Source organism: Batrachochytrium dendrobatidis (assembly GCF_000203795.2).
Source record: "Batrachochytrium dendrobatidis JAM81 unplaced genomic scaffold BATDEscaffold_3, whole genome shotgun sequence".
NCBI lineage: Eukaryota > Fungi > Chytridiomycota > Chytridiomycetes > Rhizophydiales > Batrachochytrium > Batrachochytrium dendrobatidis.
Window position 1 is genome coordinate 419,833 of NW_006281101.1, and position 27,633 is coordinate 447,465.

Genomic DNA, 27,633 nt, shown 5'->3' on the forward strand with positions numbered 1-27,633 from the left:
GATCTACATCACGAATCTCGCAACAGCGGGAGTTGTGGCAATAATCACATACTCGCATTTGTTGGGCTCTTGAACATTCAAGATAGCATTCTCTTGTGCACATGAAAACATGACCTAAAATATTCAAAGGATATTGGTATCAGATTACATCGCTGTTCAGATATTGACTGAAAAATGGCATACTTTGGTGGATCTCTCTGGTCCATTCCAGCACTGCTCGCCCTGTTTAAAGTTCATTTCGTGATATTTGGTATTAGACTCTCCTGTACCCCATGAATCAAATATGCTGAATTCGGTAGAATATAAAAATACAAAGACTCAGTGTTAGCACATACATTAGAGCAAGATTCTAAATTGCATCAAATGCACATTACTTTGACAACAACATAGTAAATATTTACCCCAAATTAACTCGATCCTGGTGCACGTCCTCCATAAAGCACAGTTTATATTTGTACTGCATATGATTCTGCTCAAAACATTGTCTGTAAAGTGACACAAATACGTCTTCTGGTCCATAGTCCAAGTCAAGTTCTTTGGTGATTCTCTGCATTTGATAGTTGACATTGTCGAGCTGTTTTTTAATGTCCAGTATTTTTTGATTGGTATCGCGTATCTCATCTAGTAAAGTTTACATGTCATATATTAGCAAAAAGTAGATTAAAAAGCAATTCTATCCAATGCAAAAACGTTCAAACTACTTACCAGAGTGATCTTTAAAACTAATGACTGAAGACTGCTCAGATACGCTTGCTTCTTCATGTTGCTGGGAAACAATACTATCTCGCACAGCAAGAATTTTGTCAATATCTTTGTCACGCTGCTTCAACTCTAATAAGTTTGTAGCATTTAGTATAGCATCTAGCCACTCATCCCGGCTTTTCATTTTGATGCTACAAGCTTCTTCATCATGCAACTTCTTTTTCTGTGCATCTGTAAACATTTCTTGAAGCGATTCAAGGTGCGTTAAATAATCTAATATATTCAATTTAGCTCGTTAGTAAAATCATGGGTTGAGTATTAAAACATTGAGATTTTTTAAATCATCAATGTATACTTTAAATCAGCAAGTGTTTGCTACACTTGCCATTTTGATGTGTTTCTTCGTCTTGCAAGATTTGACTTTTCTTGTAATGTTCGTCAAGTTCCATTTGTAATTCATCCAAAATAAGTTGAGAGTTTTGAATATACTCAAGCTTAACCAATGCACCCTATAAAATTGAGTTGAAACAATAGAATGCAGTATAATTGAGTGTTTGTGCTACGAATTGACAATTCAGGTCTGGTCATTACATGTTTATCCCCAATCAAAATGGTGGTGATCTTACCAATCTACGAGTGTTTTCTACAACGGATTTATATTCTTGATCAATTTTGGCTTTTTCAATACAGCGATTGGGGCAAGTTATGAGTCCCGAATGTTCATCGCTTCCATCACAACAAATTTCATCTAATCAACGCTCAAGCTTAGCCACTTTAAAAAAATAAAAACCCAATACGCATTTGGTACTTTACCACATACACCGTCATTTACCCTGGAGCTGGGGATACTTGACTCGATATGATCCTTGTTGATGCATGTAAAGACGCCATTATCACAAGCAGATGTACCTGTGTCATTTAGTAATGGCATGATACAAAGTTAGACCCGACCATTTGTTAATCCAATGGCAATATGAATGTGATGGGTCATAACTCAATATGCAAGTATCTCAAAATCAGTCATCAAGTCTTGATGAATTGAACAAGACATTGATTTACCTGGCTCATCGCTTGCATCTGGGCAGTCACAGTAGTCATCGTTGATGGCTTCGGATGGGATTTGCATTGACCCATCAAGACATGAAAATACATCACCTGGCTTGATACTGGTATATTTATGCAGGTCTAATCACAGTAGGATCGCAAATATAGTAGCTTGCAAGGTTGAGTGATTTGACTTGTCAGCAAATGCAAGGAAAGTGGATTTGTAACTGACAACCTACTCTTTGTAGATACACCGATTGTTGGTTTAAGTAGAGTGACAGAGTTTGCTGTAGCAGTGATGTCGGTTGCCAATAAAATAAAAACTAGTGTTTTCAACTTCATATTCGAGTTCATTGAGTAAGTGAAAGTATGACAATTCACAGTCGTGTTCACGTAAAATGAAACATTCTTGCAGCAACTTTTGCTTTGAAATCAATACTTGTGCTTTCCTGCTAGACATTTCCATTCCAAAACCAGTCGTTCTTCACTGGAATAATTCAATACATTTGATGTGAATGTTTTTGAAAACAATCGTAATTTATTTTAAACGAATACGTTTTAAATGTCAGATTTAGGAATAAACTTCAATGACCCGAAGCATGGAGAGCTTCCTGAGACCCATATCCAGCATCGTCCTTTTTAACATTACCAATATTTTCAATTGGTTTTTTTGGTGCAGCTTGGTTGTAAAAACAACAAGTCAGTATTTCAAATGGTGAATCTAAAAGTGTATCAAAAGACGCGAACTGTGCTTACCAAGAGCGTGCTGAACAGACATCGTCTCTAACCCATATGCTGGCGTCTCACCCGTACCAACTTGAGCCTTGTGTAACCCTTCAGAAGCTTTTTTAGGAGCATCTATTGACCCAATCCAAACCCATGGCGCGTCCAGACATTAAACGTTTACCATAATGCAGTCAAATCACGACATGTAAATCTCAAGCAGACTACAATGACAAAACATACTCGACAATAGTGATGTCATCTAGAAAACTGAAAAATAAAAACTTACGAAGGGCATGGACAACAGAGATACTGTCTGTGATGGCAGTATGGGTTGGCTTTGGAATGTGTTTTTCGCACCACACACTGCCCTGGTCCGCCTTAAAGTTCTTCAAGTTAAGCTGAATACCACATTCAGCCTCATTGCACTTAAAGCAGCCCTGTACCATCAACCCATAGAAATAGTAAAGCCATTTGCAGTTAGCTGATCGCTAGTCTTGTAAAATAAAAAGTAGGTCGCATATCTTGATGTATGGCCTAGTACCATCACGGTTTGTGTAATAGTGACAGAATACAGGTGCTATGACGAGTAAAGGATTACCTTGTGAAACCACCTTCCAGCAGCTTCGAGTTTTTCGTTGGCGTAGACGGTCTTGGTGCATTTTCCACAAGGTTCTTGCATTTTGAAATAGGATTGGTCGGAGAATGTAAAAAACGAGTTTTTAACGTTGAAAACAGACAAGGTCAAAACGGCGCTGAATAATTTCTAAAAGCTTATGCTTTCTATCATTATAGCTCATGACAAAGGACATGAGAACGCAAAGGGAAAATGAGAAATTGTCCGCAATCATCATTCTCAGTGTATCATGTGTTTAGAGCGATGCTCACGTAAAACTCACCACCCTCGTGTAAGGTCGAGTTTGGTTTGTTACTTTTGCGACGACCACCACCACAGTTTTGTTTTAAAGCTTGAGAAAAAGGTTTGGAAAAACATACTGCTTTTTGGTGGTATTGTTTTTTGCATAGATTGGTAGACTGTCTACTGATTTAAATGACAAAAGCATCCATTGCTCGTGTCTCATCACAACCAGTTTACTAAAAAGCCTGCTGTTTTTCTCGATTGAATATAAAACGTCATTCATCTGGTCTTGTTCTGACGCGAGTTTTAGTGTTCACTTGTATAGTCTATACTAATCTAGAACAATACAAACATTTATCCATTTTTATCCCTTTTAAATTTAGCTGTAATAAATATGAATAAACAATTGTATTCACGTAAAATAATATACTAGGAAAAAACCTCGATACATTTTAAACTGCTAGATTTACTGCCCGATAGTGTGCTTATCAAACTCTGACACATCTCACTAGTTTTCTGGTGATTGGCATCAAAACAACTGTTGCATTTTTAAATGTGCAATCATTGTTGTTGAACTAGATTGCAAACGTATTCGAGTTGTTAGAATACAACAAAGTCGAGTCGTATTAACAACAACAATCAGTCCTCGATACTTGGTTTCAGATTTGGTGATCGTACAATATATGATTGTCAAAACCGGATTCAGTTCAAAACCATAGTTTGTGAACATTGTATATTGAATCTATTGAATCAAATGTAGCATAAAAACACGACAAACATTCGACTATTGATTATTCCCAAGCAAAGCAAGTCGATGCAAGATAAAGTATTTCATTTACGTGAATATGGCAGTAAACTTTGCGAGTTTCTATTGTGAATTCAGTCATGGGTTGTAGTTTATATGTCAAAGTGTAAACTCGGTCAAGATTGATTATTAATCAGTGATACGGATTGAGTGGAGACAATTGTCATGGAATCTGGTCAATGAGTAATCTGATCATCCAACCTAGAATTGGCCAGCATAATGATCAAGTATTCTACACCACAACTAGACTTGACAAGTCATGATAAATAAAATAGTTACATCGCTGTTATAATTCAATGATACCTCGAACGTCTATTTTTTATTTCAGGTCATCATTACAAAAATCAAAAAAAAGGCAATTACTGCAGCAAAGATTTTTAGCATTAGTGCTCGATTACTAGAGATATTTTGATAGTATTTGACAAGCTGTGTGTGGGCACCTTCCACATTCATTTGGACATCCATCACGTTGTCATCAATACGCTGAACCATTTCACGCTGGCCAGCAAGCACGGTAGCAAAATTTTGATAGATCTGGCCCAACTCAATGATGGTAGATTCAATAGATTCAATGGCTTGACTGCGAGATTCAAGGTATTCGGATTGTTCATAGGATTGACTTGCTGGAAGCATCATGGATTGCTGGAGACCCTGTGAACCAAAATCTATTGCTATTGTATCGGCAGACATTGGTACTGATGAGTATCCTGCCCCTGCCGATCCAGTTCTGAGTGTAGGTTGTGGTGTTCCAGATGTGGGCTGAAAGGATGATGATGAACTATTGGGATCAGGAGCAACAGCTTGTATTGCATTATTAGGGCGTCGCTCAGGATGATACAATGGAGAGTCGGAGGTATCCATACTTGATCCAGCATTAGATGCAAATGAGTACTGATCTCGTCTACTCTTTTGATCCTTCATATTTTGGAACCTGACTTCAAGAATGGATTTAAACTCATCTGAAGTAGTAGCGAGTTTGGATTGTAGACTAGAAATGACATTGTGTGAATGCTCTTTGGTTTGTCTGTTGTTGGAGCGAGCGCCAGAAGCAGAGGTGGAACCAGACGACCCAGAAGCATCCCCACCATTCCGAGCCAAATAATCACCTAGCTTGCCGATTTGTAAATTGATTTTGGCAATATCTTGTTTGATGACATAAATGAGTTCGTTGATTTCGACTGGTCTGTCGTCGAAAAGTGACTTTCGTTTGGCCAAAGTTGTGAGTTTCTGTAGTTTGGTCATGGTTGAGTTGATGTCACGACCAATAGAGGATGCAGCTTTGGTGAACTCAGACTTGGTCCGTAGCTGTGGACCTGCTGCATGGTGACCCTGGTGGTTGAGCAGGTGAATCTTGTCTGCAGGTTGCATGGATTGCTGGCGATGAATGCCAGCATCTCTTGATAAACAAGACTCGACCACAGCTAAAAATTCATTTGTCCTGTTCTTGCCCACCATGATTGTCAATGCAACAGCAGTGGCAAGCTCAGGCAGTTTGAATGCAAGTCGATGCGCTTAAAGTTGTGATTTTGGAGCCTTTCATATCACGTGCATCAACTCGGCTGCGTCTTGGCCAGATTCAACTTTGGCAACTAAAGTTGAATTACTATTCCATAGTCGATACTGCCATCTTTTAAACAAATTCATCCAACAAACTAGACGCAAAGTCAATTCAATGATATGCTTTGCTTTAATCTACAAAATATAAACCATGTCAAATTGATGCAATATTGTCTGTCGCCAGTTCAATCGCTTCTTGTAATATTTCTACTGCCTCGTTTACTATTTGCCGAGTAAATACTGTTGCAAACTTGAATTCCTCATATTCCGCGGCATCCATGGTCACCAAAGATTGCTGGAACCAGTTTAGCTTGTCTACACAAATTCGAATCAATTGTTGCAGCGTAGCTTTTTCCAAGTCTTTGGAAATATACTGCAATGTTCCTCCAAGAACACTTCTCCATGCTGGTAATACAGATGAAAGATCGCTACCTTGAGATACAGCTACATATAAACGCATAGCATTCATAAGCCGATACCCTAGGTCGTCATTCGCTATAATAAACTCTCTGATGTGTAGATGCATGTTCAAATAAAAACAATACTTGTTAGCATGAGTACTGTTAATGCAGAATATGACTGGTCGTTACGTAGATGTAAATCAAATGTACATACCCATATAGACCCTCAGATTTAAGCAAATCAGATACTGTGCCAAAATGCTGCATCATAAAGTCAACTTCACGATCCAACACGACATGATTGAATGGGTTTTTCAAAATAGCGAACCCATACTCTGCCAGTAAAAAATTGTTATCGTGTGGACCATAGTTGATGAATACCTGGGATCCTTTTTTATATGGCACTAGCGTGCGAATAATATACGCCTTTTCTACTGTATCGTACCCAGCAGATATGCGCGCTGTGGAAGTGTGGTTTAAACAATCTAAAAAGGGAGCAAGTGTGATGATGGGCTGTTGATGAATATGTGACAACTGTGGTTTGGAAATAGCGTTGGTGTTCATGGTAATGCATCGAGTATTGACAACAATCCATGCCCATTTAAAAATATCCTTGGGGATCATTTCATATCCAGAGACTGCAAGCGCTGTACATACAAATGCGTAATCTGTATCTAGTTTGCTTTGTTGATTTTTTGCAATCTCTATTTATAAATAGTGCATTAGATATGTTATGCCAATTCCAACTGGAGTTGGTGTCAAACATTCACAAATGAAAGGATAAAGGCATACCTTGAATATCATACGGTAGCATGGCCAACAGTTTCAAATCAATGCACAATGGCATGGTATCAAACGATCGAGGCAAAATATCTATATAAGGCGACCATTCAGGAGTAGGATGAATTTTTTGCCAAGCAATAAATAATGCAATGGACGGATGTTGTTTGAGAGCGACGATTGCTGGATGATTATTAAAAAGCTTGTGTGTCCGTCTTGGAACCAATAGCAATCTTGCTGGAATGCGAACAACAGGGTCTCCAATCTAATAAAACAGTATTTGAATAATCAATGAATGCAACGAGATACGAGTTTATATTGAATAATCAAGCCATTCCAATGGATTAAATTCAGTTTAGCTGATCATTGAATGTAGAAACATTGATATAGTTGGTTTACCTGAAAGTCTGATGTGGCCATCAATCCTCTGCCAGTATCTACATCAAAATAGATTGAAAGGTTGGTTTGTCAGTTGGTCCAAGACAGTAGCAAATAAACAACTATGCAGTCTTACCAGAAAAATGAGCAAGAACCAATGAAGAGATTGAACAGTTATTCAGCACAAGCCATTTCTGAAATAACGCCCAGCATTCATTGTCCTCTATAATTGTTCCGTGAATATTGGTGGATTCGAACATTTTATTGGCAAGAAATTAGGTTCGTTTTTAGCAGTTGATAATTTTACTCGACGGAAGTATCATCAATCTTTGATAATTTGGGATGGACGGTACTGGTGAGTCCTAGTTGCGCAGTCATTCCATCCATGTTTTATCGAGAAAATACACTAGCTACAGCTATTGGACTTTGTTCAAGAATACTGAGCTGTGATGCTAACATTTCACTTGAATTTGCTACACTGTATGCAACAAGAACCAAACGAGTCTGAGGAGCAGCTCCGTGCATCATCTGTACTGTCAATGAATACAAGAACTGCAGCTAGAGAGACTGTTTTGGATATACTTGCTGATATGGCTGAAGCTACTTTAGATACGGCAGGATCTGCTGCCATGGAAAACACCATATACTTGCAAGGCAACGATGTCCATTTAGATGGGCTAATGGACTCTACTATAAATAGCGGTATTCATGATATTATGGAGGATGATGAATTGGATCAAGATTATCAGGACTTTCTTGCAGAGGATGATGAAGAAGAGGATTCAGACGAAGAAGATTCAAATGAGGAAGACTCGGACCATGAACAAGTAACTTTTATTGTTGATAGATCTTGGTTATACTGACTGTCAATTGTATTAGTTAATTAATTTTAATATGTATGTCGGATATCTGAATTTGATGGCGGATTATTTTAATGAATTTGCTTAGGAGCTTCCACCACATCATATTTATAACGGCATGAGAGATCAAGCTGATGCGCTAACGGTCATTGATGTTACACCAGAAATGATAGCGTCAGGAACAAGTATGTGTCATTGATATGTAGATGGCTCAAGGATATGCTTGAATCTACAGTATTGCATAGAGTATAGACCGATACTTTTGGTCAATTGATGTATTATTTACTCAAGCCTGTTTTACAATAGTTTGATGTTTCACCTGTACTCATTGCTATATTTCAATTCATATATAGTGGATTTACAGGGAATTAGTTGGAATTTGACGTTTCATACGCGAGCAGAAGCACGACAGGAGCGGTTGCTCCAATACGTCAGCTATGCGAATCTAGGAGTAGATCGTTCGCAAATCATGAATGTATGTATGTTTGCCATCTATCATTTATCTTTGCAGATAGTGTGCTATGAATGTTGCTGTGCCTAAACAATGAATATACTGACATTTGTTGAAATCATTGTGTGCATGGTATATTGCATTTCAATAGGAGATTCATTCTACCAAAAAAGAAAATAATATGTTTAGATTTAGATACACAAAGCGAGATTGTCATTGCTCTATTGTGCATTTCCAGCTGCGGCATTTGCTTGCAGCTACCAGTAAAAACGATATTTATTTTCCAAGTAAGCCCATGCGTTCATTTGATGTAGCTATTTGATTAGAAACAACTAAACCGGTGGTTGTTGCATCATTCCAGATGGACAGCACGTAAAACATTGGAGTCCAATATCACGCACATCAAGTGATGTGATGTCACTTACTGGGCCGCTATCACGGATCAACATTACTACTTTGGATGCGCAAAGTAACATGCTGATCATTGGAGGTAGGGGTTGCTATAAATGATTATATTTTATGATGGGGTTGTACCTTGTCAGAATATTTTTTTAATCTAATTCAAGTACTTTATTCAGGCTTTTGTGGGGAATATGCATTTAAAAGATTAGATAGTAAGCAGAGTAAGTTGTATACGGGGACAATCACTACGGACGAAAATGGCATTACAAACCACATGAATTTGCAAACAAATCGGAATGGCGTACCACAGTGTGTTATTTCAAGTAACGATCGACACATACGCACTCTGGATTTAAATCGGATGGAAATAGTTTCAGTATTTCCGTTTCCTTGGGCAGCCAATGTGAGTTGGGATGTATAATGATCTGTCTTGGATATGAACATGAGATTTAACATTGAATGGCCCATTTCTGCAATGTGAAACAGTGCTCAGACCAAAGTCCAGATAAACGATTACTTTGTGTTATTGGCGACAATCCAGAAGGATTAATTATCAGTGCCGATTCAGGAGAAGGTGAATGCAGCAGCATGAAATGGCTTAGCTAAATGCCAGTCAGTTTAAAGTCTAGATGCATACTAACTGTTTATGTGAATAGAACTATGCCAGCTAAAAGGGCATATTGACTTTTCTTTTTCATGTGCATGGTCACCATGCGGGACATATATTGCCACGGGCAATCAAGGTATGTGAATTCAACACATGAATCATATTTAGATGCTTTAGCAAACAAGAGATAGTGTATTGATCAACAAGGGATTTATATATCAGACTGCACCACGAGAATATATGATATACGACGAAGTGACCAAGCGGTAGTAGTTTTAGGCACAGACATGGGAGCAGTGCGATCGCTTGGATTTTCTCAAGACGGTAAATTTCTTGCAGTAGCAGAGCCAGCTGATTTTGTGCATATAGTGGATATGGATACGGTGCGTGGACACCAAGGGGAAGGGAATAGAGAGGACAAGACAGTATCAGTTCAAACCGTCGAGTTTTTTGGAGAGATTGCAGGGGTAGCATTTGCAGGAGCGCATGGAGAGCGATTGTTTATAGGCAACGAAGGTAAGCGATGATTAGGACAGTTTATTATTTGTGACGAGTCTAACCATGACAATAGATTTCCGGATAGGTGGATTGATGGAATTTGAGAAAAGACCAATGCAACATCATAGTGGAATAGACTGGGACGATGCAGCAGCCATTGTGCTGTGATGACACTCGTATTATTGATGAGTTTAGGGACTCACACAATCCATGAGTTTAGGGACTCCATGAATTCAAGACTCGTATCATCAGAATGTATAGTTGATGCAAGACCATGATTTTAGGACAGAAGAGGGCGACAGAATGACATTCGCGAATGGCATAACATGAATGGGATTGCGCATGCGAAGGGATTGCAACAAGGGAGTCTTATCAGCTGAACAGCAACCCTTGAATCCACTCAGTTTGAATCAAGCAAACTTGACTCTCGCTGTCCAACCCTGAGTCTTGGTGTGTAATCCCTGTTAGCACAAGAGGCCACTTTCCCAAACTCGAGTATAACTTATGAACAGGCCTTCACTCTTGTCTCCTCCTCCACAGTCAACCATGATGCTTCAACAGCAACAGTTGTCTGCTTCTGCTCTGACTGCTCCTAATAAGCTGTTCTCTTTGGACACTCAGAACCTTCAGCTCTCTTCACAACCACAAACTGCTTTCGATTCGTTCCAGACTCAACGATTACCACAGTCTCAGTCTCAGCAACAGCAGCAGTTGAATGAGTTGCTGCTGTTCTCATCTGCTTCCGTTGCAAACACTCCCACTTCTGCAATAGCTCCTGCTTCCATCTTGAACTCGCAGGACAATCGCTTTCCTGACTCTTCCACCATGGCTGGATCCTCTCACACTCCTGTCACGGCCTCGGACTTTCTGTTTATGGATACCAAGTCGTTTGATCCTTCTGTTGCTGCTAATCAGTTTCAACAGGCTAATGCAAACAGTTTGGCCTTGTCCAATGTTCTGGCTTCTGAACGAGTCTCGAACGCTTCCACTGCCAATAGTTTGACTGCTGGCATGTCTCAACTGGCTTATCCGCCTGTCACTTCACCTTATGTGGCCTCCATTCAAACCTCCCATCTTATGTTCCCTTCAGAAAATCATTCTCCTCTAGTGCCTCAGCCTGGCTTGCCTTTGCTCGACTCAAGCGGCAGAATCTTGGCTACTCACTCTGCCAACTACGATGGATCCCCTCATCCTTTTGTGAATGACTTTCTGTCAATCCCAAACATGGCAAACTCTGCTCGTCGAGCCTCAAACCATTGTGGCTCGATTATGGGCCTCGAGGCCTTGACTGCTGGCTTGAATGTCGACCCCAGCCCTACTAGTGCCCACGTCCAACCTAGTCCAAACAGTGCTCATATCTTGATGGTCCCTTCTCCATTCATCCGCACTATCCAGTCTCCCATGAACTCTCCGTTTAATTCTCCATTAGAGCCTTCCTTTCGCTCTCCTATCGGATCCATGATGTCCTATGGAAAGTTTACACCCGCTCATCGCAGCTCCCTATTATCTCCTGAACAATCGGCCAACGCCTTGATTGATTTTTTGAAACCTGCAACCCACCCTTCGCAGGAATCTAATCCATCCTACATGATTCCACCGTCCCATAGTTTACCATCTGCAGGTGAGCCTAAAAAAACCTTTGAAGACTTTCTAGCTGAAAACGGGCTACTGGATTCGCCCGCTACCACTACTACCGATACTTTAAATACAAATAATCGTAACGGATACCTTGCCATGGCTCATACTGGTAACTCGGCTGCTTCTCTTTCAAATACGTTTAGTTTACCTGATTTGCAGCATATTCAGCAAAATCAGCAACAGAACCGATTGCAAGTATCAGATCTGCCTCCTCCACTCACCACTCGTCCTTTCCATGATGACCGCAAAGGTGTTCATGATAGTGTTCCTGAAGGAAAGTTTTGGATCACTCTCAAGACTCCACTACAAACACTCTATCAATGTCCACATCCTGACTGTCTCAAGACTTTTACTCGGCCATATAACTTAAAATCTCACTATCGATCACACACCGGAGAACGTCCGTTTAAATGCGAGGTGTGCTCACAGGCATTTGCACGAAAGCATGATTTAAAACGGCACCATAAACTACACGAGTATGTGCTTGTTTCTATTCTATGATTCTTGTTTATATTCTAATCTTACATGTTTACTATTTTATTCTACATCCAGGGGCCAAAAACCATTTTCCTGTCCAGCATGCAAAAAGGGCTTTGCTCGAAGTGATGCTCTTCGTCGTCATTTAAAACCCTTGGAAGCCAACAAAGAATCTGCATGCACGTTGCGGTTACGGTTGATTGCTGAAATTGCCAAAAATCGTACAATGGCCGATATTCCTCGGCTCAGTGAGGAAGTAGAAGACAAGGATGTAGATCTGGTGGAAAGAATGATTCGTGGCGACTTGGACGAGATTCTCACTTTTGCGTTTACAGTAGACAACGAAGACACCTTGTTAAATACTGATAACCGGATTGAAGAGCTGAATGGCGGAAACATGGACTTGAAGGGCAGCTCAATGGATCTTAATGCAATCAAGGCCAACATGGATTTGTCTGCATACCAGCAGCATACAATGTCCGTTGGATATGATCAGTTCTCACAGATGAATGGCATGCCGCTTTCAGGCATGCACCAGTTGTGAGACAGTCTGTGTACCTAATGGTTCACATTATCCTCACCTAGTCCAGTGAATTGTTTGTTACACATTATTCTGCATCATATCCATCACTCTTCGTTTATTTTTGGCTCGACTTTAACTTTTCATTCCACTTGCTGTCTTGAACCTTTCATCCACACATGCACAAGTCATTTTTCAACCTTGTTGGGATTGTAGTGGGACATGATCAGGGCTGTCGTTGTTAAAATTAGTCCCATTATTTTTCATTCACTTTCATTTTAAATGCATTTTAGTTTTTGGGATTCTCAATAGATCCCAGCTTTAATCTTGCCATCTTTTTCACGAAAATGCGTTTAGCAAAGTTTTTTTTAGTTTCCTTCAGATATCGTCAATTTCTTTTCGGTGCGAGTTTCACTCCATCAGTCGGTGTATATGCTGATTGTGTAGTAGTTGGTTCTACTAGATCACATGTGTTTTTGAGAACCCCCTGCGACATATTGAATTTATGTTGCTCTTGTGAATTCGATATGATTTCTGGCAAGTGTGGTGGTTGAATCAACATCTGAGTAAATGAAAAAAAGGAAATGGGCAATTGTAAGCAATAGTGAATTTACAAGTTTTGCCAAGCAAACAAGTTGCATGAATATTTTATATAATCGCAGTTACCTTTTGAATCAGTGGCGAATCTTTATGTGTTGCGCCTTGCTTTAGTTTTGTTTTAGAAATCGATTTTGCATTGGTCTACATAATATTTGTGTTTAGATTCAGCACCACACATACTCGAATTGCAATCATTGTGCATTGGAAAACATTAAACTTTACCAGTAATTTAGTCCTTGACAAAGGGTCTTGTGAATGTTCATTTTTGTCGATAGTAGGATTGGCGACACTTGATTGATCTTGACTGGAACAATGCATTGCGTTTTTGATCTGATTGATTTCAAATGAGTAATTCATTCTATCATCACTGTTGATCTGTAAGTGTTTTACCTTTGATGTTCTACGCACATTTCCACCCATCTCTTTGGGTTTTACGTTTGATGGCGGTTTGGGGCATTCAATCTTAGTTGGCTTTGGATTGCCTAAAAGTTTGGTGCAAGGTTTTTGACCAGATTGACCGGGTTGGCCAGTATGGATAAAGTTTTTTTGTACACTTGTGATATCATCAAACCTTGTTGATCGGTTTCTTTCGTGGTCGTGAGCATCACTTGCAGGTCCATCATGCCTTGATTTTCCAAAAGCCTGTAATGAATTCAATCCAGTAGCTAAACGCTTCTCATCTAGTAAAACTACCGCCGTTCTATTCATTCAACCCACCCACACGACAATCAAAACAATGCAGCATCAGTTCTATTTAAACAACATATACATGCTACACGATCAACATAGTTTTGCAAGAGAGAGCGTCAACTCGACTTACTTTTGAGTGATGAGCTTTTCTGGCACAGTACGTTTGGTAATCGCCACACATTCATCTAAATCATACTTTATCTGGTGTTGGACTTGACTTTTTATCAAAGTATGCTTATCTTTTGATCCTTTTGAAGCAATCGATAGGGCTGGAGTGTTTTGATGGTTCAATGCAACATGATTGGAGTTGGAATGATGTGCGTGAGCGTTATGGGACAGTGGTGTAATAACACTTGATGTTTCATGTGTACCAAATGCAATATCTGTTCGAGTCGAACTATGGATTGATCGAGCTGGACTTTTTGGGCTATGCAGAGTAGTAATGGGTTTTAATGAAACGGAGGCTAAAGGCAGCGTGGCTTTCCATTCAGATTGTCTTGTCTACATGGCAGTCATATAAATACATGTTATACAACCAGCCTTATCCTAATAGCAGTATTGAAATCATTCCACAACATCAACTTGGCTCGAGTGCTGTAAAAAATACCTTTGATGGAGCGTGATCAATAAGTTTAATTTTTGATGTTCCCGATTCTCTACACATTGCAATACAATAGAGTTGGATTCGTCACAAATGCAAACATTTCAAATGAATTCAACAATAATAAGTTGAACTTACTTGTGAACAAGTTCGACTGCTTTTGCTACCATATCAGATTTTTTTGGGTTGGCAGAAGTATGTTTTGAATGCTCTGTTCTTAAAATATGGGATGATAGAGTTCGTGTAGAAACAGCTCCTCGTGCCCATGAATCGATGTGTACTGGCTCTGGCTCTATAGATACAAGCCAAATTCAAGCATAGTTTTAAATCTATTCAGTAAACAGAATCTAGATTCAATGCAAAACGTATTTGGGCATGGCGTAATGGTTAAACGGATGCCTACCTTCATCTTGCTCCCAGAGTTCTGGGTCAATGTTTCCTGGGTCACGTCGAAAGAATCTATACTGTAGATGCAATAGCCAATGTATTGCCGTGTATTCATTAGCAACTCATCCTGATAAAAATAGCCATAAAGTATAAACATTCAATAGAATAAACTATCCACTCATGACGCATTAACTATTTAAGATGGCTTACATTGACGAGTGAAACGAGAGTATCTCGTGCAAAATTGACAGTATAAGGAAGCACTTGAACATCAATGTGTTTTTCAAACAGTACATGTTGTGAGCGCTGCAGAATATCTTCAACAAGAGCAAGAGCAAGAGATTCTCCCTCTTCTTGGTCTACCAACTGCAACCACTCTTCCTTTGTTGTCATGTACGTATGAATATACAGTCTAGATTGGCAAAATGTTTAGATTCGAAACCCAGCTTGTTTTAATCATATTCACGTAAAAGAAACACTTGTATCTATCTTGCAGTCACTATCCTGCTTTGGAATCACCAACAACTAGATATTCGTTGTATTCTTGTACTGCTTTGATGTGCATTTTCGATTCTTCAATAAACATAATTCAGCCATGGTTTTGAACCAATTGTCTTTTTCTCCACTTTTGGTAGTCATACATTGTACAATCATCATATTTATCCATTGCAATACAGATACCAGTTTGACTGTTCTCAACTCTACCAACTTTTGTATTCTAATATCAGATACGTTCGCGCTCTAATTTAAAAAACAATCTTGGAAATGCAGTTGCTGTTTCCATGCCAATCACCAAAAGACAGCAAACTAACAAGTTTACAAAACAATGTCCAATGAATCTGGTCAAGATCACTTTAGATTGACTGTTGAACGCTTGGTTCATTTTGCGTGAATACAGTTGCAATTTTGACTTTATCTGGACTTTCCACAACTGCTGCTGAATGGACTGCTCTATCTGCTGTATAAATTCAACCCAGTACTGGTGTGCAGACTGTGTGTATCAACAGTAAGCTACCACATCTTTACTGAGCATTAGACTTTCAGATACCATCCATACTTGTGTTGCTAAGAGTTGTCAATGCATTACTTTTAATATGAAATGGTGCTAAAAACCAACTGCTACTGGAATTATATCATACCTAGCATTCTCAAGAAATCAGAGATGGTTTTGAAATATCGGCAGCAAAAGGCAGACTTGATTGCTACCATTGAAGAGCATCTAGCTGCATCTGGAGAATGCATCCAGGAGTTAGTTGGCACAAATCCTACATCCAACGGATCTATCTCTGCCGAGTATGCTTTGGTACTATCAAGGGTACAGTTGCTGGAAACATTGGTCGCTAATCGAAAAGAAGTCATCCAACAACGTAAGCTTAATTTTTTATTCGAATGCCATGACATCCATGCTGATGACATCAAATGGGATCACTTGGAATGTCGCATCGAAATAGTATTCGCTATAGACTAGTGAAATTAAACCTAATAGGATATGTCATGCTTGATTGATTTGCACTAGTGCGAGAAAAGGTATTGAACATGCAGACCTTGAAACAAACTCGAGCACAGGATATATTCAATATACAAAAGAGACTGGATGCTATACGACAAAGCAGTATTCAGACCATTCAAACCAATATTCAGCGCACAACAGACTCGTATATTCAGATCATCAACAGTATGCTACGACATCGACGCAGATTAGTCAAGGATCTTTTATCAGTGTTTCGGCTACGAAGGGTATTGAGACGGAAATCCGCAGGAATTGGAAATGACTCTGGATCGGGTAAAAATGAAACTGAAAGATGGAATACAAATGCTATGTCTGCAATGGGATCTACTTCAACATTGTCATCACCCAACACATCCACAAATCGAAATCGAGGAAAAGAGAGCAGAAACTCTAATCTAGCAGCTCATATGTCTGCCATAGACGAGGCAGCTGGATCACAAATTGAATACCGCGTTCTTTTAGTCGGATTCACCATCTACGGAGCCTTGCATTTACTAACAAGTAGGTGCATTCTCTATATTGGACTGGGATCCCAATGCCAGTCTACAGCATTAGTGACTCATTTTTGATTTATGTTGACTTGTATTTATTATCAGATCAACAGAGAGAAAAATTGAATGCAGTAGTGGGATATGCATTGCAACTGACAATATTTCTCTCGCAGTACCTAGATATTGTACTTCCTTTTCATACTACCTTTGCAGGAGATCAATCAAGCATCCAACAGTCGTTTGAATCTGAAATAGACCATGGGTAATTGTAAAACAGCAGGCCATTGTATAGTTGACAACATACTGATTGAAATCTTATACTTTTGGATTAAAACCATACAAAAACAGCACCAAACCACTGTTCACAGACGAAGCAAATACAGAGTCATTTGTGACAGGTTTAGCACTACTTAATTACAACATCGCTTACCTATGCTATACACAAGGAGTCAATATTCCATTTGAACGATCTGTAAATCTCTTGGAAAATCTTGCTGCGTGTTGTCAGGCAATAGATCTTGGACGGTATGGACTCGCATTTACCATTCCATTTTACAAATGGTCAAGAGCTGTAAATGATCCAAAACTGCATTATTTTGAATAACAAACTCATCGTTGTATACTTTGATTTATACCAGAGAGTTTGGACGACCACGAGATACGGCATTTACGAAATCGCAGTTGTTTGATTTGGAAGCATCTAGCGTTATTCAACTTCATGCAGCGTGTTGGACAACGGGAAAGCCTTGGGAGCTTGTTAGCCCACCTACACATGCAGAAGCGTTGATGGGCGTCAAAGTAGACGAATCTGCCCGCTCCGTATCTTTAAAATCACAGCACTCGAAAGCCAGTTTGGAAGATGTCCCTGTTCAGCTTGTTGCTTTTGGTGCAGAGCCAACTGAAAATGAGGACAGTGGTGATGCGTGGCATATAGTAGATGAAGATGAAGGAGTCAGTATGCAGATTTGATCCGTCGAGTATTTATTAGTCATGGTCAGAAAAGTAGATCAACATTATAGGATTCAGTTTGAATGTAAATGTTACAAAATAAAGGAATCAAGTCTCAGTTTCGCCTTGCTATCGCACACACATGAGTGCCATCAGATCAGGTTTATATAAGAAGGTAGAACAGGCATTATCATTCATCTTAAGGTGTAGATGAGTTGGTTCCAAGTAGTGATGATGAACAGATGGCTTTAGATGGGTATACAAGTCGAACCAAAGGGGCATTCTACGCTGCCGAATCACAGTAGCTCAACTCATATCCTACTATGCCTCGTCATCACAATACTACTGCCAACCCATTGCATTCATCCAGAAAACTAGATTTGGCCAGACTAATATCCAACTCCTTAATAAAATGCCAGATACTGAATCAATGACTCTATAACGATTACAAAATGTGTCATCATTGACTGGATGCATTGTAGTAAAGAGTGGTTGCTATGCATTACCTAGTGTTGTGTTGGAATGCACTAATCCGTATTAGTGATCTTGATAGAACGATGGATTCAAATACACAGCGCACTGGACTAAAACCAACATGATTTATCAAAGAGTTGGAATGTGTGTACTCTTGCAATTCCTTGATATTGAGAGTAAATCCAACAGTAAATTTGGGTTGTCAGTAACACACTTGTGCAGAATCAAATAGAAGTTGCAAATCATATAATCTGAACACTCTGCAATCCACACAAGAAAACACCATCAAATGAAAACCAAATTTGTTTTATATGTTTTGGGAAAGTAGATAAAGAAGCGACTATGCAATGTGTTGACTTTTCAAGTAGGTTTTTCGAGTGGTTGATCTTTGTTTTGCAATTCGCTCTTGACTGCGTCCGGTTGCTGATTTTGGTCAAGTAAAGGATTTCTGGATGACTCGGTAGGTTGATTTGGTTTCTCGAGAGTATCAACATATTCAGTTGGAGTTTGAACAAGTTTTTTGTGCTGGCCTGCCAATGGAAAATGGTGGCTCGTATCGACCTTGGACTCGTCAGTATCTTTTACTAGATGATCATTGAGGTGATTGAGCACATCAGATTCATTGTGCCTGTAACTCTCTTGTTTCTTGACAGCATGCTTGTTTTTTGAATCATAGTCATCCAGCGTGTCAACATGTCCTTGGAAAATATTCTTATCACCAGAGTCATCGTAAAAGTCATTGTCAGTGTAGAATAGTTCTTTTAGTTTGTTCGCATGGACATCCTTGTTCATGTCTCGATTTTTATACTCGTTTTGCGACACCAGATCCGCTAGTGTAGGCATTTGGATACTCTTTACTACATTGACCAAAGACAAGGTGATGATGAATAGAGCCACACTAGCTACTGCAACTATTCGAATTTGTTTTTTTTGAATCATGCAAGAGTAATATTCAAGGGTGTGAGATCAAGCCAAGACGATTCGGGAGTTTATAAGATGGCGGAGTTTGCAGCTTGAATTCAATTATTTTGTTTATTGGTTTGCATTAAACGCCATGCATCTTTGAATACTTTACAAGAGCTTTACCAACTCCGATACAGCACTCAAACGTGTCCAGTGCTTTCAACAAGAATACTGTTCCATGGAAATAGTCGAGTGAAGGTTCGAATCCATCTGATCAACTCGTATAATTTTTGGCCAATTCAGATTGGCCAAAAATCGCACAAGTTGAGTTGGAATCATCTACTGCCATTCTCACCTGAAAACATTCACTACTGGACATTTTGGGTAATCTTCATTTAGCAATCCATCTTGTACCAATTTCTATATCTTTTCAAAAACTCATGCATTCACTATCTTGATTGGTACATAGTCAAAGTTTTGTATTTCCAAATAATTATAGACTCGAACTAACGAGTTTAACTCCCAATGATGGGTACTTGACAATCAGCTCAGCAATGGTCTTTTGGACATTGCTTGGGTGTTGTCTTGTATCATCCTTGACTATATATATCAAGCAGTCCATATGGTTTTATGATTAAACTGCCTATTCATCAATGGCATGCCAGTCCTCTAATATAATGCAATCAATTGTAGCTTGCCATACTCCAGACATGTCAGAAAACGCTCACAGAAGATCAAAGGATGATGACCATGAGCAAGACCGTTTACTTCCAATAGCCAATGTTGCACGAATCATGAAACGTGGGTTGCCAGAAAATGCCAAAATAGCTAAAGAAGCCAAAGAATGCATACAAGAATGTGTATCAGAGTTTATCAGTTTTGTTACATCCGAAGGTAAAGAATCATTTGATGATGTCTATGGGAGAATGGCTTATGTTTACAAACGTCGAGGACAATATCAGCTAATGAATAACCATTGCTACTTGAACTGGTCATATTAGCAAGCGACAGATGTGCGCAGGAGAAACGCAAGACCATCAATGGTGAGGATATTTTGTGGGCAATGCATTCACTTGGGTTTGAAACATATACAGAGACACTCCGAGTGCACTTGCAAAAGTACCGTGAGGTAAGTTGCTGATAAAAACATCTGCCACGGAACTGTATAGCAAGTATAATTTAAATGCTAATACTAGAATACTGCTTTGTTTCCGATTGGTAGCATACGGCAAAGTCGGAGCGAACAAATAAACTAGGAGATTCGGCAGACCTTCAGCAAAATAATGTAACTAGTGGAATGAATATATTGGACCAAGATGCCATTCATCCAAACATGATTGCAGCATTAGCCCAGGCACATGCCCAAGCGCAAGCACATGCTCATGCTCAAGCAGAGGCCTTTGGGCTGTATCAATAGATTTTTATGGTGAAAATTTATTTCAAGCATTTAGTACTCGCCTATTGAAGAAACAACATTTGCGGCTGGGCTTATAGGTTATACTTGTAACTGCTGTATTTGCTTAATGGCTAGTAGATTAGAATGAAATAATATCAGCAATTTATTTGAATAGCTTATTGTCGTTGTTTAATTAGCCGATCGAATGTAATGATTGCAATATTGGATGTATTTATGAGTGGATTGACTCGTGGCAGATGGTAAATACCAGTATTTTGGATTGTATCTTTTTTATCTCCATTCAACCAATCTTGACCGAGTTTACACTTTGACATATAAACTACAACCCATGACTGAATTCACAATAGAAACTCGCAAAGTTTACTGCCGTATTCACGTAAATGAAATACTTTATCTTGCATCGACTTGCTTTGCTTGGGAATAACCAATAGTCGAATGTTTGTCGTGTTTTTATGCTACATTTGATTCAATAGATTCAATATACAATGTTCACAAACTATGGTTTTGAACTGAATCCGGTTTTGACAATCATATATTGTACGATCACCAAATCTGAAACCAAGTATCGAGGACTGATTGTTGTTGTTAATACGACTCGACTTTGTTGTATTCTGAATCACGGATACGTTTGCAATCTAGTTCAACAACAATGATTGCACATTTAAAAATGCAACAGTTGTTTTGATGCCAATCACCAGAAAACTAGTGAGATGTGTCAGAGTTCAATAAGCACACTATTGGGCAGTAAATCTAGCAGTTTAAAATGCATTTTGAAATGAATGAATTTAAAAATATCGTGCACGTGATGTATATACAATCATATTCATGTAAAATAAAATACTAGGTAAAAATCTCTGGTTTGAATAACAATTTGATCGACTGCAATGAATCGATTGCCAACACAGTACGCTCAAATGGCAGCAGCCTTGACTTTATCCAAAGTATCAGTTATTTCAACATTTAGAGTGCATGCACTCAAGCGTCAGATTCCTCAGTCTACATCACACATGCAGTTATTCCCATCTTACACTCCTTTCAGAGGTAATATACAAAACCAACTGTGTCAATCTATATAATACAAGCTGAATTCAATTGAAAAATTGATTTGTATAGGTCTGACTGCTACACCATATATTCAAGCTACATCGATTCCACATTCCAAATCATACGAATTATTGACCATCAAAGCCAAAGAGTGGTTCAACACAGGACTGGATTTGTGGAATAAAGAAGATATAGCAGGTGCAATTGAGGCATTTGAGAAATCTGTGCACTCACAACCGACTAGTGATGCTCATTTTAATCTTGGAAATTGTTTCCACATACAAGGTACCAATAAGCTCCAACGAAATGTGGATGAACTCGACTTTGATTTAGCTATTGTTGTCATTATACTGATTGTTTGGTTTAGGTAAACATGATAAAGCACTTTTGCAATGGAACATGTCGCTGGAGCTTCTTCCTCGTGCAGATGCCCATGTCAATATTGCAAATGTGTATGCCATTATTAAACAGGATTTGGAAACTGCTACGCCGCATTATGAAGCTGCACTCGAGCTTACCCCAGATGATGGCGAAGTGCACTACAATTATGGTGTCGTGTTGGATGCTTCGTCAAAACTTGAATTGGCAGTTGAACATTATCAAAAAGCCAGAAAGCTCGGTGTGGAACTGGCAGAAAAGAATCTCAGAAATGTGCTTGCCAAACTGATTGGACAAAAGGCTAAATTGGCTGAATCGGAAAATACTCCCAAAAAGGAATAAACTTTGATTTTTGAAATGCTCGACTTTATAGCTAAAACACAAGACATGATGCAAAGATAAATGAAAGAGCTTCAGCAATTATGTATTTTGCAAATGTCAGTAGATTGCTGATTTGAATGGTAGGAGCATCTCTTTTAGCATTTCATCCATACAGTCTGTATGCTAATCTAAACCGATCGTGTAATTTTACAAACCGAGTTCATATTTTTAAAATGCAACAACAGCCTGCTTGATGCCATATGAATACTTTCGAAATGATCAAAGTTGAATCTTTTATAACCAAACATACTTTTTCTTGTCTTTATCCTCATTGTCGCTAGCTATAAGTATGAATTTGATGTGGTTTAAAATGCTTCAAGTATTGCTATCAGATTGACATATTTTTCTAATCTAATGGATTCAGCATCTAAAAATTGTCCCTTATTTGACTACAAAACACTATTTTGACAGTATAGAAATGCAAAAATAATATTTCATTGTCGTATCGCCATTACAGTATGTTGAGCCTAATCCATATCAGCCCAATCAACATACTCATCATTTGCTGGAATCTTTGGACGAACGTATGTCGTATCAGTAGATTTTGTTGACTGTGTACTGCTAGTGGAAGCAACAGGTTCACAGGAAGATGTGACAGTAGCAACTACAATCGATGGGGGATCGGCTACATTGTGAGATAAACCCCGACTCAACATACTTTCAGATCCCTTCCAAGAAGTGGATGCAGGCTGTCTGGAAGCTATGGTCGACTTTGCAAATTGTCTCGAATCGTCACCATGACTATTGCCGTGGTGCACACGATGCTCACGATGATTAAAGTCATGATTGCTGTGACGATTGTCTCGAGCATGGTGACTCCCACCGTTTCCTCCATACCCTGAGCCATGCCCACCTCCGCGGTTGCTACCTTGCAATCGCCCCCGACCATTTTTATCGGGTGCTCGATTATTCCATTCATGATCCGTTTGAAGGGATCTAGAGTCTTGAGACATCCATTTTTGAGTGCTACTAGACTCACCATGTGGAGATCTAGATGAAGCATCTACAGATATAAACAAGTCTTTTTCCCCAGGGAGTGATTTGGAATGTGCAGTGGATATAGATATCATTTGTCGCTGCCGTTGTTTATGAGACTGATCAATATTGGCTTGGTCAGGTCGAGGTGGAAGTGCAAGAACTGTTGGAATGGAAAAATCGCCAAGTCGACAAAACTGAGATTTGTCTTGAGACTTTCCACTTGGCATTGTACCATCATGTGTAGCAGAGGATAATGCTCGATTATGTGTTTTTCTAATGGGTTCTTTACCAGAAGAATGTGGAAGTGATTGTATGCCTACATTGGACCATCCGCTCTGTTTTGGATGTGCGAATGGCACGCCCCAAGTAGTTCGTTCGTGTGATGTTGATCTTGCACTACGATGAGTCGGAGAGTGTGATGGTGAGCGAGATCTCACTATAGCATCCGCATTTCTGGCATCGCTGGAGAGATGAGGTGATACTACTAAATTAGTCGTGCGGTTTGGTTGAAGAACGGATGGGCCTAATCGTTTATCAATTGACAGCTTACGTTCGTGTTTATAAGTATTGCGGTCATGGTTATAATAATTGTGATTGTCCCAACTACGTACATGGCCGACTGTTTCTGGTGAAGCTCTTCTGTGCTCACCGCCTCGATCCTCAGTATCACGATGAGTATTGGAATGACTGCCACGACCTCCACTTCGACTGTTTCCATCTCCACGGTTTCTACCCCTGCCTCTACCGCGACCTTTCCCAGACTTTTCCATTCCACCATTACGGTTATTTCCGTCACGATCAAGACTTGTTCCTGTGCTATTTAAATAGTCATGATCACCATTAGGATGCTCGTGAAGGCCATAGTGATGGTCTTGATCATGCAAAGTATGATTCTCCTGATCCTGAGCGTGACTATGCTCATTCACTCGGCGTCCTTTATTGGTACTTTTTGTGCTCTTCTCGTTATGATCTTGCTTACTTTCATGATGGTGGGGCTTTGAAGCAGCTGTATCGGTTGATTCCAAACCCCGCACTGGCGATGTACTGACATTGGAAATGACTGTCTTGGTAATGCGAGAATTCGCATCATGCTCCCATTCATGCTTTTTAGTTGTTGGATTAGTGGGAATTGAAAACAGCTGTCGATTGGCTTGTGGCTGTTTTCGTAAAGGGCCTTGCTGTTGTACCGATCTTTTGTCAGACTTTGCCGTTTCCCAGGCATGCTTTACACCAAGACTGGTAGATTGAAGAATTATAATCAAGACATGATGGAAACAAGAGTAACAATATTAGAAACCGAATGATTTGATAGGGCAGACTAGCACAACACATTCAAAGACATTGCTTCCGATGATTAGAATACCATTGAACTGCGTTTTGTTTTAACCAAAACAATCGCACAGTTGATAAACTCCATTTCAAAAGTGTAGACCAAATGGCTTTAAAGGTCCAAATATCATTGTCTAGATTGTGCTCTATTGCTGCAATAAACTAAAGTTTTATAAACCAACTCAAGATCTTACACAGGAGATGAAATCATCGAGGCCGGGGTAGGATCAAAACGGGAATTGGCTTCTGGTCCTGAGCGAGTTCCAGAAGACAGAGAAGCATCCTGTTTCTGTCGCATATGTGGTGGTGTATACATGCCCCGCTCTGGTCGTTGTTGTCCTCGTTGAGCCATCCTACCAATACTTGCAAAGCGTATCCGTAAACTAAACACAGGATATATGCAGCCAAGTTTCTACCGGTGCAAATTCCAATCAAAAACAGATAATATCCTGTAGTAAAGTATAACAAGTCCTTATTGAGATTGTAGCAAGTTGGACCCGATTTGATATGTCAAGTTCGGCTTCAACAGTTTCTGCGGTCCAACCATGCAGTCACGTGGGCGAGTTTGCTTCAAAATCCGACTATGAAACGGTTTCAAATATATTTTGTTGGTATTAGTTTGGCCGGAATTATCCCCAAAACTGCGTAGAATCAGACTCGACCGCTTGAATCAGCACGTCGTCTGCAATAGAGTCTGTGTCGTCATCCATAAACACATTCGTATCTATAAATGGATGAAGCTCTATGGGATATGGCAGCTCTTTGGACCGATAATGGCGACAATCTGGATCATGGCATCTAAATAGTATACAGAATAATGATAAGATTCAGGTAATCATACATTGATATTGTAAATTCACCTTTGTACCTTTGAAAATATACAAACGTTGCAAGATCAAATACATAATACACTCCATTGGATTGATGCTCGCGTCCAATATTATGACAGTACCGGTTATTACTAATTTTAAACCAAACCTGGTTAAGTTCCGACATATACATTGTTTTTTGAATAAAGGGAACTTTTGATGAGGGGTTTATGGATTTAATGGCTGAAATGAGAAACCTTTCCAATGCAGGAAACGATTGTTCTGAATAGTCCATTTGTCCAGTGTTCGTACTTTTCCACAATATATCACTAGATGCCAAAGATAGTACTGTGCTGGATTCATTTGCGCCGTTTGCAATTAAACGATTGCATTTGTTAGCAGTATAGATTAGTAGCTTGGATCCAGTTTCTACATAGCTAACCAGCGTATCTCGAAATCCTTGCTCATCTTCCTTGATGTCGCAACCAGGTGAAGCAACCAGTTCTGTATCTTTAAGTAGCTTAGATGACTTCCATAACCGAAAGTTTCGACTGCGTGTATATACTCCCATATCCACAAACAAGCGTACGACTCCATCTTTTTCAAAAACAAATGCCGACATGAGATTCGCGTCTATTTCTGAAGGAGCATTTAAATCCAATCTAGACTGACAAGAATGTGCATTATGCTGCCTCAACTCGACAAACTGATTATACAGCACTGTCAAATCTGAAACCAAGTAGGATACAAATTGACCGACATCATAGTTGTTTCGAAATGCTATCCCAGGAGCTTTTAATATTAAATGTCTTGAAAACTTTGTATCTGTTGAAGAAGTCAAGTCAATGATGCGGATCTGAGAATATTCCACATCACATATTTTCTTAAAGCGCTCAATAACAAACTATCAAATCAGATTCATGCAGGTTAAAAAGGACTGGTGAATGTGCAGGCACAGTTCAAGTCCAAATTAGCTTACATTTTGGAATGCCTTGAATGCTGCATTGCCATCTAAACTGGGATTAAGCGATACAGTGTACTCGATATCAAAATACAAATGACAAGGAGCTCCCGTTTCAATCAGCTCGTAATAGTGTCGCTCCGCTCTAGTCATGTTTCTAAACAATATCATTAGTAACTCTCCATGAGTCATACAATCTCGACAAGTGTAGGATTAATCATACCTGTATCTATTCCAAAAGTCTGAAATGGAAGATACCAAGTATTTTCGCCGTCCTGGATTCTTTGGATCATCCTAATCATAGAACCAATACATAAGACTCGATACAATCAACTGATTGGGTTTATGATTTACCTCGAATGGAAAAACACAAAGTGGTAAATGTGGATGAAGAGCCTTGAATGCAAATGCATCATTCTGTGTCGGAAACACTTGCAATATCAATAATGAATGATGTGGATGTCGTTTATATTTTCTTAATGATGCTCTCGCAGCAGTCTCGGCAGTTCTAAAAGCAAGTAAACCAATGGTTGGCATCAGGTTTGTAATGGCAGACCATAATAAATGTAAAATCAAACCACTTACTCGCCAAAGAAAGTAGCTGAATTCAAAGTAGTGAGCTGCGACATGATGGATGAATCGGTAATTAAAGTTGCAGACTCGAAAATCCCTGTTTATTGAATGCATCTCCATTCTCATCCCTTTTGTCACCAACTGTGACGATCAAGCGTAGATTTTGAACGCATTCAACTTTTTAAACCGCTTGCTACACTTTAAATGAATACTATTTGCCAGATTTGAATGTCGGACAAGTTGATCTATGCAAAATTGCCGTACTTGTTGGGCATAGACTGGTGATATTAGATGTCGATCCCGTGATGGATAGTGCTGGTACGCTATCTATACCAAGTCGAGTAATTGAGCAGCTAGCGCACTCTGATCAGTTCAAATATTTGCTTCAGCTCTCCATACGAACATCCATATACTGAACCAACAAAGTATGTTCATGTAATTTCCAATTTTATTGAAC

The 27,633-nt window shown here is 39.3% G+C and overlaps 13 protein-coding genes across 13 annotated transcripts; 4 read left to right on the forward strand and 9 right to left on the reverse strand.

The window, feature by feature from the left end:
• Positions 1-2,112, reverse strand: BATDEDRAFT_86796 (uncharacterized protein). The gene is made up of 9 exons (XM_006677560.1): positions 1,986-2,112; positions 1,762-1,887; positions 1,516-1,611; positions 1,329-1,450; positions 1,082-1,211; positions 706-975; positions 402-621; positions 184-286; positions 1-114 (listed from the first exon to the last, which is right to left on the reverse strand). The coding sequence occupies exons 1-9, from the start codon at positions 2,098-2,100 to the stop codon at positions 4-6; spliced, it is 1,293 nt and encodes a 430-aa protein (XP_006677623.1). The 5' UTR covers positions 2,101-2,112; the 3' UTR covers positions 1-3.
• Positions 2,113-2,264: 152 nt separating this feature from the next.
• BATDEDRAFT_86797 (uncharacterized protein) lies at positions 2,265-3,151 on the reverse strand (the record flags this gene model as incomplete). Its single annotated transcript, XM_006677561.1, has 4 exons — positions 2,265-2,425; positions 2,503-2,604; positions 2,759-2,909; positions 3,071-3,151. The coding sequence occupies 4 exons, from the start codon at positions 3,149-3,151 to the stop codon at positions 2,331-2,333; spliced, it is 429 nt and encodes a 142-aa protein (XP_006677624.1). The 3' UTR covers positions 2,265-2,330.
• Positions 3,152-4,457: 1,306 nt separating this feature from the next.
• BATDEDRAFT_18965 (t-SNARE syntaxin) lies at positions 4,458-5,593 on the reverse strand (the record flags this gene model as incomplete). The annotated part of the gene is made up of 1 exon (XM_006677131.1): positions 4,458-5,593. The coding sequence occupies exon 1, from the start codon at positions 5,586-5,588 to the stop codon at positions 4,458-4,460; it is 1,131 nt and encodes a 376-aa protein (XP_006677194.1). The 5' UTR covers positions 5,589-5,593.
• Positions 5,594-5,844: 251 nt separating this feature from the next.
• On the reverse strand, positions 5,845-7,509 carry BATDEDRAFT_23340 (protein-lysine N-methyltransferase; the record flags this gene model as incomplete). Its single annotated transcript, XM_006677198.1, has 5 exons — positions 5,845-6,199; positions 6,306-6,795; positions 6,884-7,136; positions 7,271-7,308; positions 7,386-7,509. 5 exons carry the CDS (start codon positions 7,507-7,509, stop codon positions 5,845-5,847), a joined length of 1,260 nt encoding a protein of 419 aa, XP_006677261.1.
• Positions 7,510-8,419: 910 nt separating this feature from the next.
• On the forward strand, positions 8,420-10,096 carry BATDEDRAFT_10020 (uncharacterized protein; the record flags this gene model as incomplete). The annotated part of the gene is made up of 7 exons (XM_006677069.1): positions 8,420-8,584; positions 8,712-8,847; positions 8,922-9,050; positions 9,139-9,365; positions 9,449-9,536; positions 9,619-9,705; positions 9,792-10,096. The coding sequence occupies 7 exons, from the start codon at positions 8,420-8,422 to the stop codon at positions 10,094-10,096; spliced, it is 1,137 nt and encodes a 378-aa protein (XP_006677132.1).
• Positions 10,097-12,287: 2,191 nt separating this feature from the next.
• Positions 12,288-13,025, reverse strand: BATDEDRAFT_36693 (uncharacterized protein). The gene has a single exon (XM_006677403.1). The coding sequence runs from the start codon at positions 12,627-12,629 to the stop codon at positions 12,324-12,326; it is 306 nt and encodes a 101-aa protein (XP_006677466.1). The 5' UTR covers positions 12,630-13,025; the 3' UTR covers positions 12,288-12,323.
• Positions 13,026-13,090: 65 nt separating this feature from the next.
• BATDEDRAFT_23343 (uncharacterized protein) lies at positions 13,091-15,373 on the reverse strand (the record flags this gene model as incomplete). The annotated part of the gene is made up of 9 exons (XM_006677199.1): positions 13,091-13,264; positions 13,369-13,443; positions 13,483-13,632; positions 13,693-14,002; positions 14,123-14,493; positions 14,600-14,648; positions 14,732-14,885; positions 14,997-15,057; positions 15,191-15,373. The coding sequence occupies 9 exons, from the start codon at positions 15,371-15,373 to the stop codon at positions 13,091-13,093; spliced, it is 1,527 nt and encodes a 508-aa protein (XP_006677262.1).
• A 1,776-nt stretch (positions 15,374-17,149) lies between these two features.
• On the forward strand, positions 17,150-18,065 carry BATDEDRAFT_36694 (uncharacterized protein). The gene is made up of 3 exons (XM_006677404.1): positions 17,150-17,243; positions 17,330-17,506; positions 17,620-18,065. Exon 3 carries the CDS (start codon positions 17,768-17,770, stop codon positions 17,948-17,950), a length of 183 nt encoding a protein of 60 aa, XP_006677467.1. The 5' UTR covers positions 17,150-17,243; positions 17,330-17,506; positions 17,620-17,767; the 3' UTR covers positions 17,951-18,065.
• Positions 18,066-18,763: 698 nt separating this feature from the next.
• On the reverse strand, positions 18,764-19,342 carry BATDEDRAFT_23345 (uncharacterized protein; the record flags this gene model as incomplete). Its single annotated transcript, XM_006677200.1, has 1 exon — positions 18,764-19,342. One exon carries the CDS (start codon positions 19,340-19,342, stop codon positions 18,764-18,766), a length of 579 nt encoding a protein of 192 aa, XP_006677263.1.
• A 674-nt stretch (positions 19,343-20,016) lies between these two features.
• On the forward strand, positions 20,017-20,447 carry BATDEDRAFT_9851 (uncharacterized protein; the record flags this gene model as incomplete). The annotated part of the gene is made up of 2 exons (XM_006677050.1): positions 20,017-20,200; positions 20,308-20,447. The coding sequence occupies 2 exons, from the start codon at positions 20,017-20,019 to the stop codon at positions 20,445-20,447; spliced, it is 324 nt and encodes a 107-aa protein (XP_006677113.1).
• A 1,080-nt stretch (positions 20,448-21,527) lies between these two features.
• On the forward strand, positions 21,528-22,487 carry BATDEDRAFT_34559 (uncharacterized protein; the record flags this gene model as incomplete). Its single annotated transcript, XM_006677338.1, has 3 exons — positions 21,528-21,764; positions 21,837-22,052; positions 22,135-22,487. Exons 1-3 carry the CDS (start codon positions 21,608-21,610, stop codon positions 22,485-22,487), a joined length of 726 nt encoding a protein of 241 aa, XP_006677401.1. The 5' UTR covers positions 21,528-21,607.
• Positions 22,488-22,938: 451 nt separating this feature from the next.
• On the reverse strand, positions 22,939-25,185 carry BATDEDRAFT_34560 (uncharacterized protein; the record flags this gene model as incomplete). Its single annotated transcript, XM_006677339.1, has 2 exons — positions 22,939-24,740; positions 25,028-25,185. 2 exons carry the CDS (start codon positions 25,183-25,185, stop codon positions 22,994-22,996), a joined length of 1,905 nt encoding a protein of 634 aa, XP_006677402.1. The 3' UTR covers positions 22,939-22,993.
• A 277-nt stretch (positions 25,186-25,462) lies between these two features.
• Positions 25,463-27,232, reverse strand: BATDEDRAFT_87146 (uncharacterized protein; the record flags this gene model as incomplete). Its single annotated transcript, XM_006677562.1, has 6 exons — positions 25,463-25,631; positions 25,702-26,546; positions 26,622-26,760; positions 26,827-26,897; positions 26,958-27,111; positions 27,189-27,232. The coding sequence occupies 6 exons, from the start codon at positions 27,230-27,232 to the stop codon at positions 25,463-25,465; spliced, it is 1,422 nt and encodes a 473-aa protein (XP_006677625.1).
• Positions 27,233-27,633: the final 401 nt, after the last annotated feature.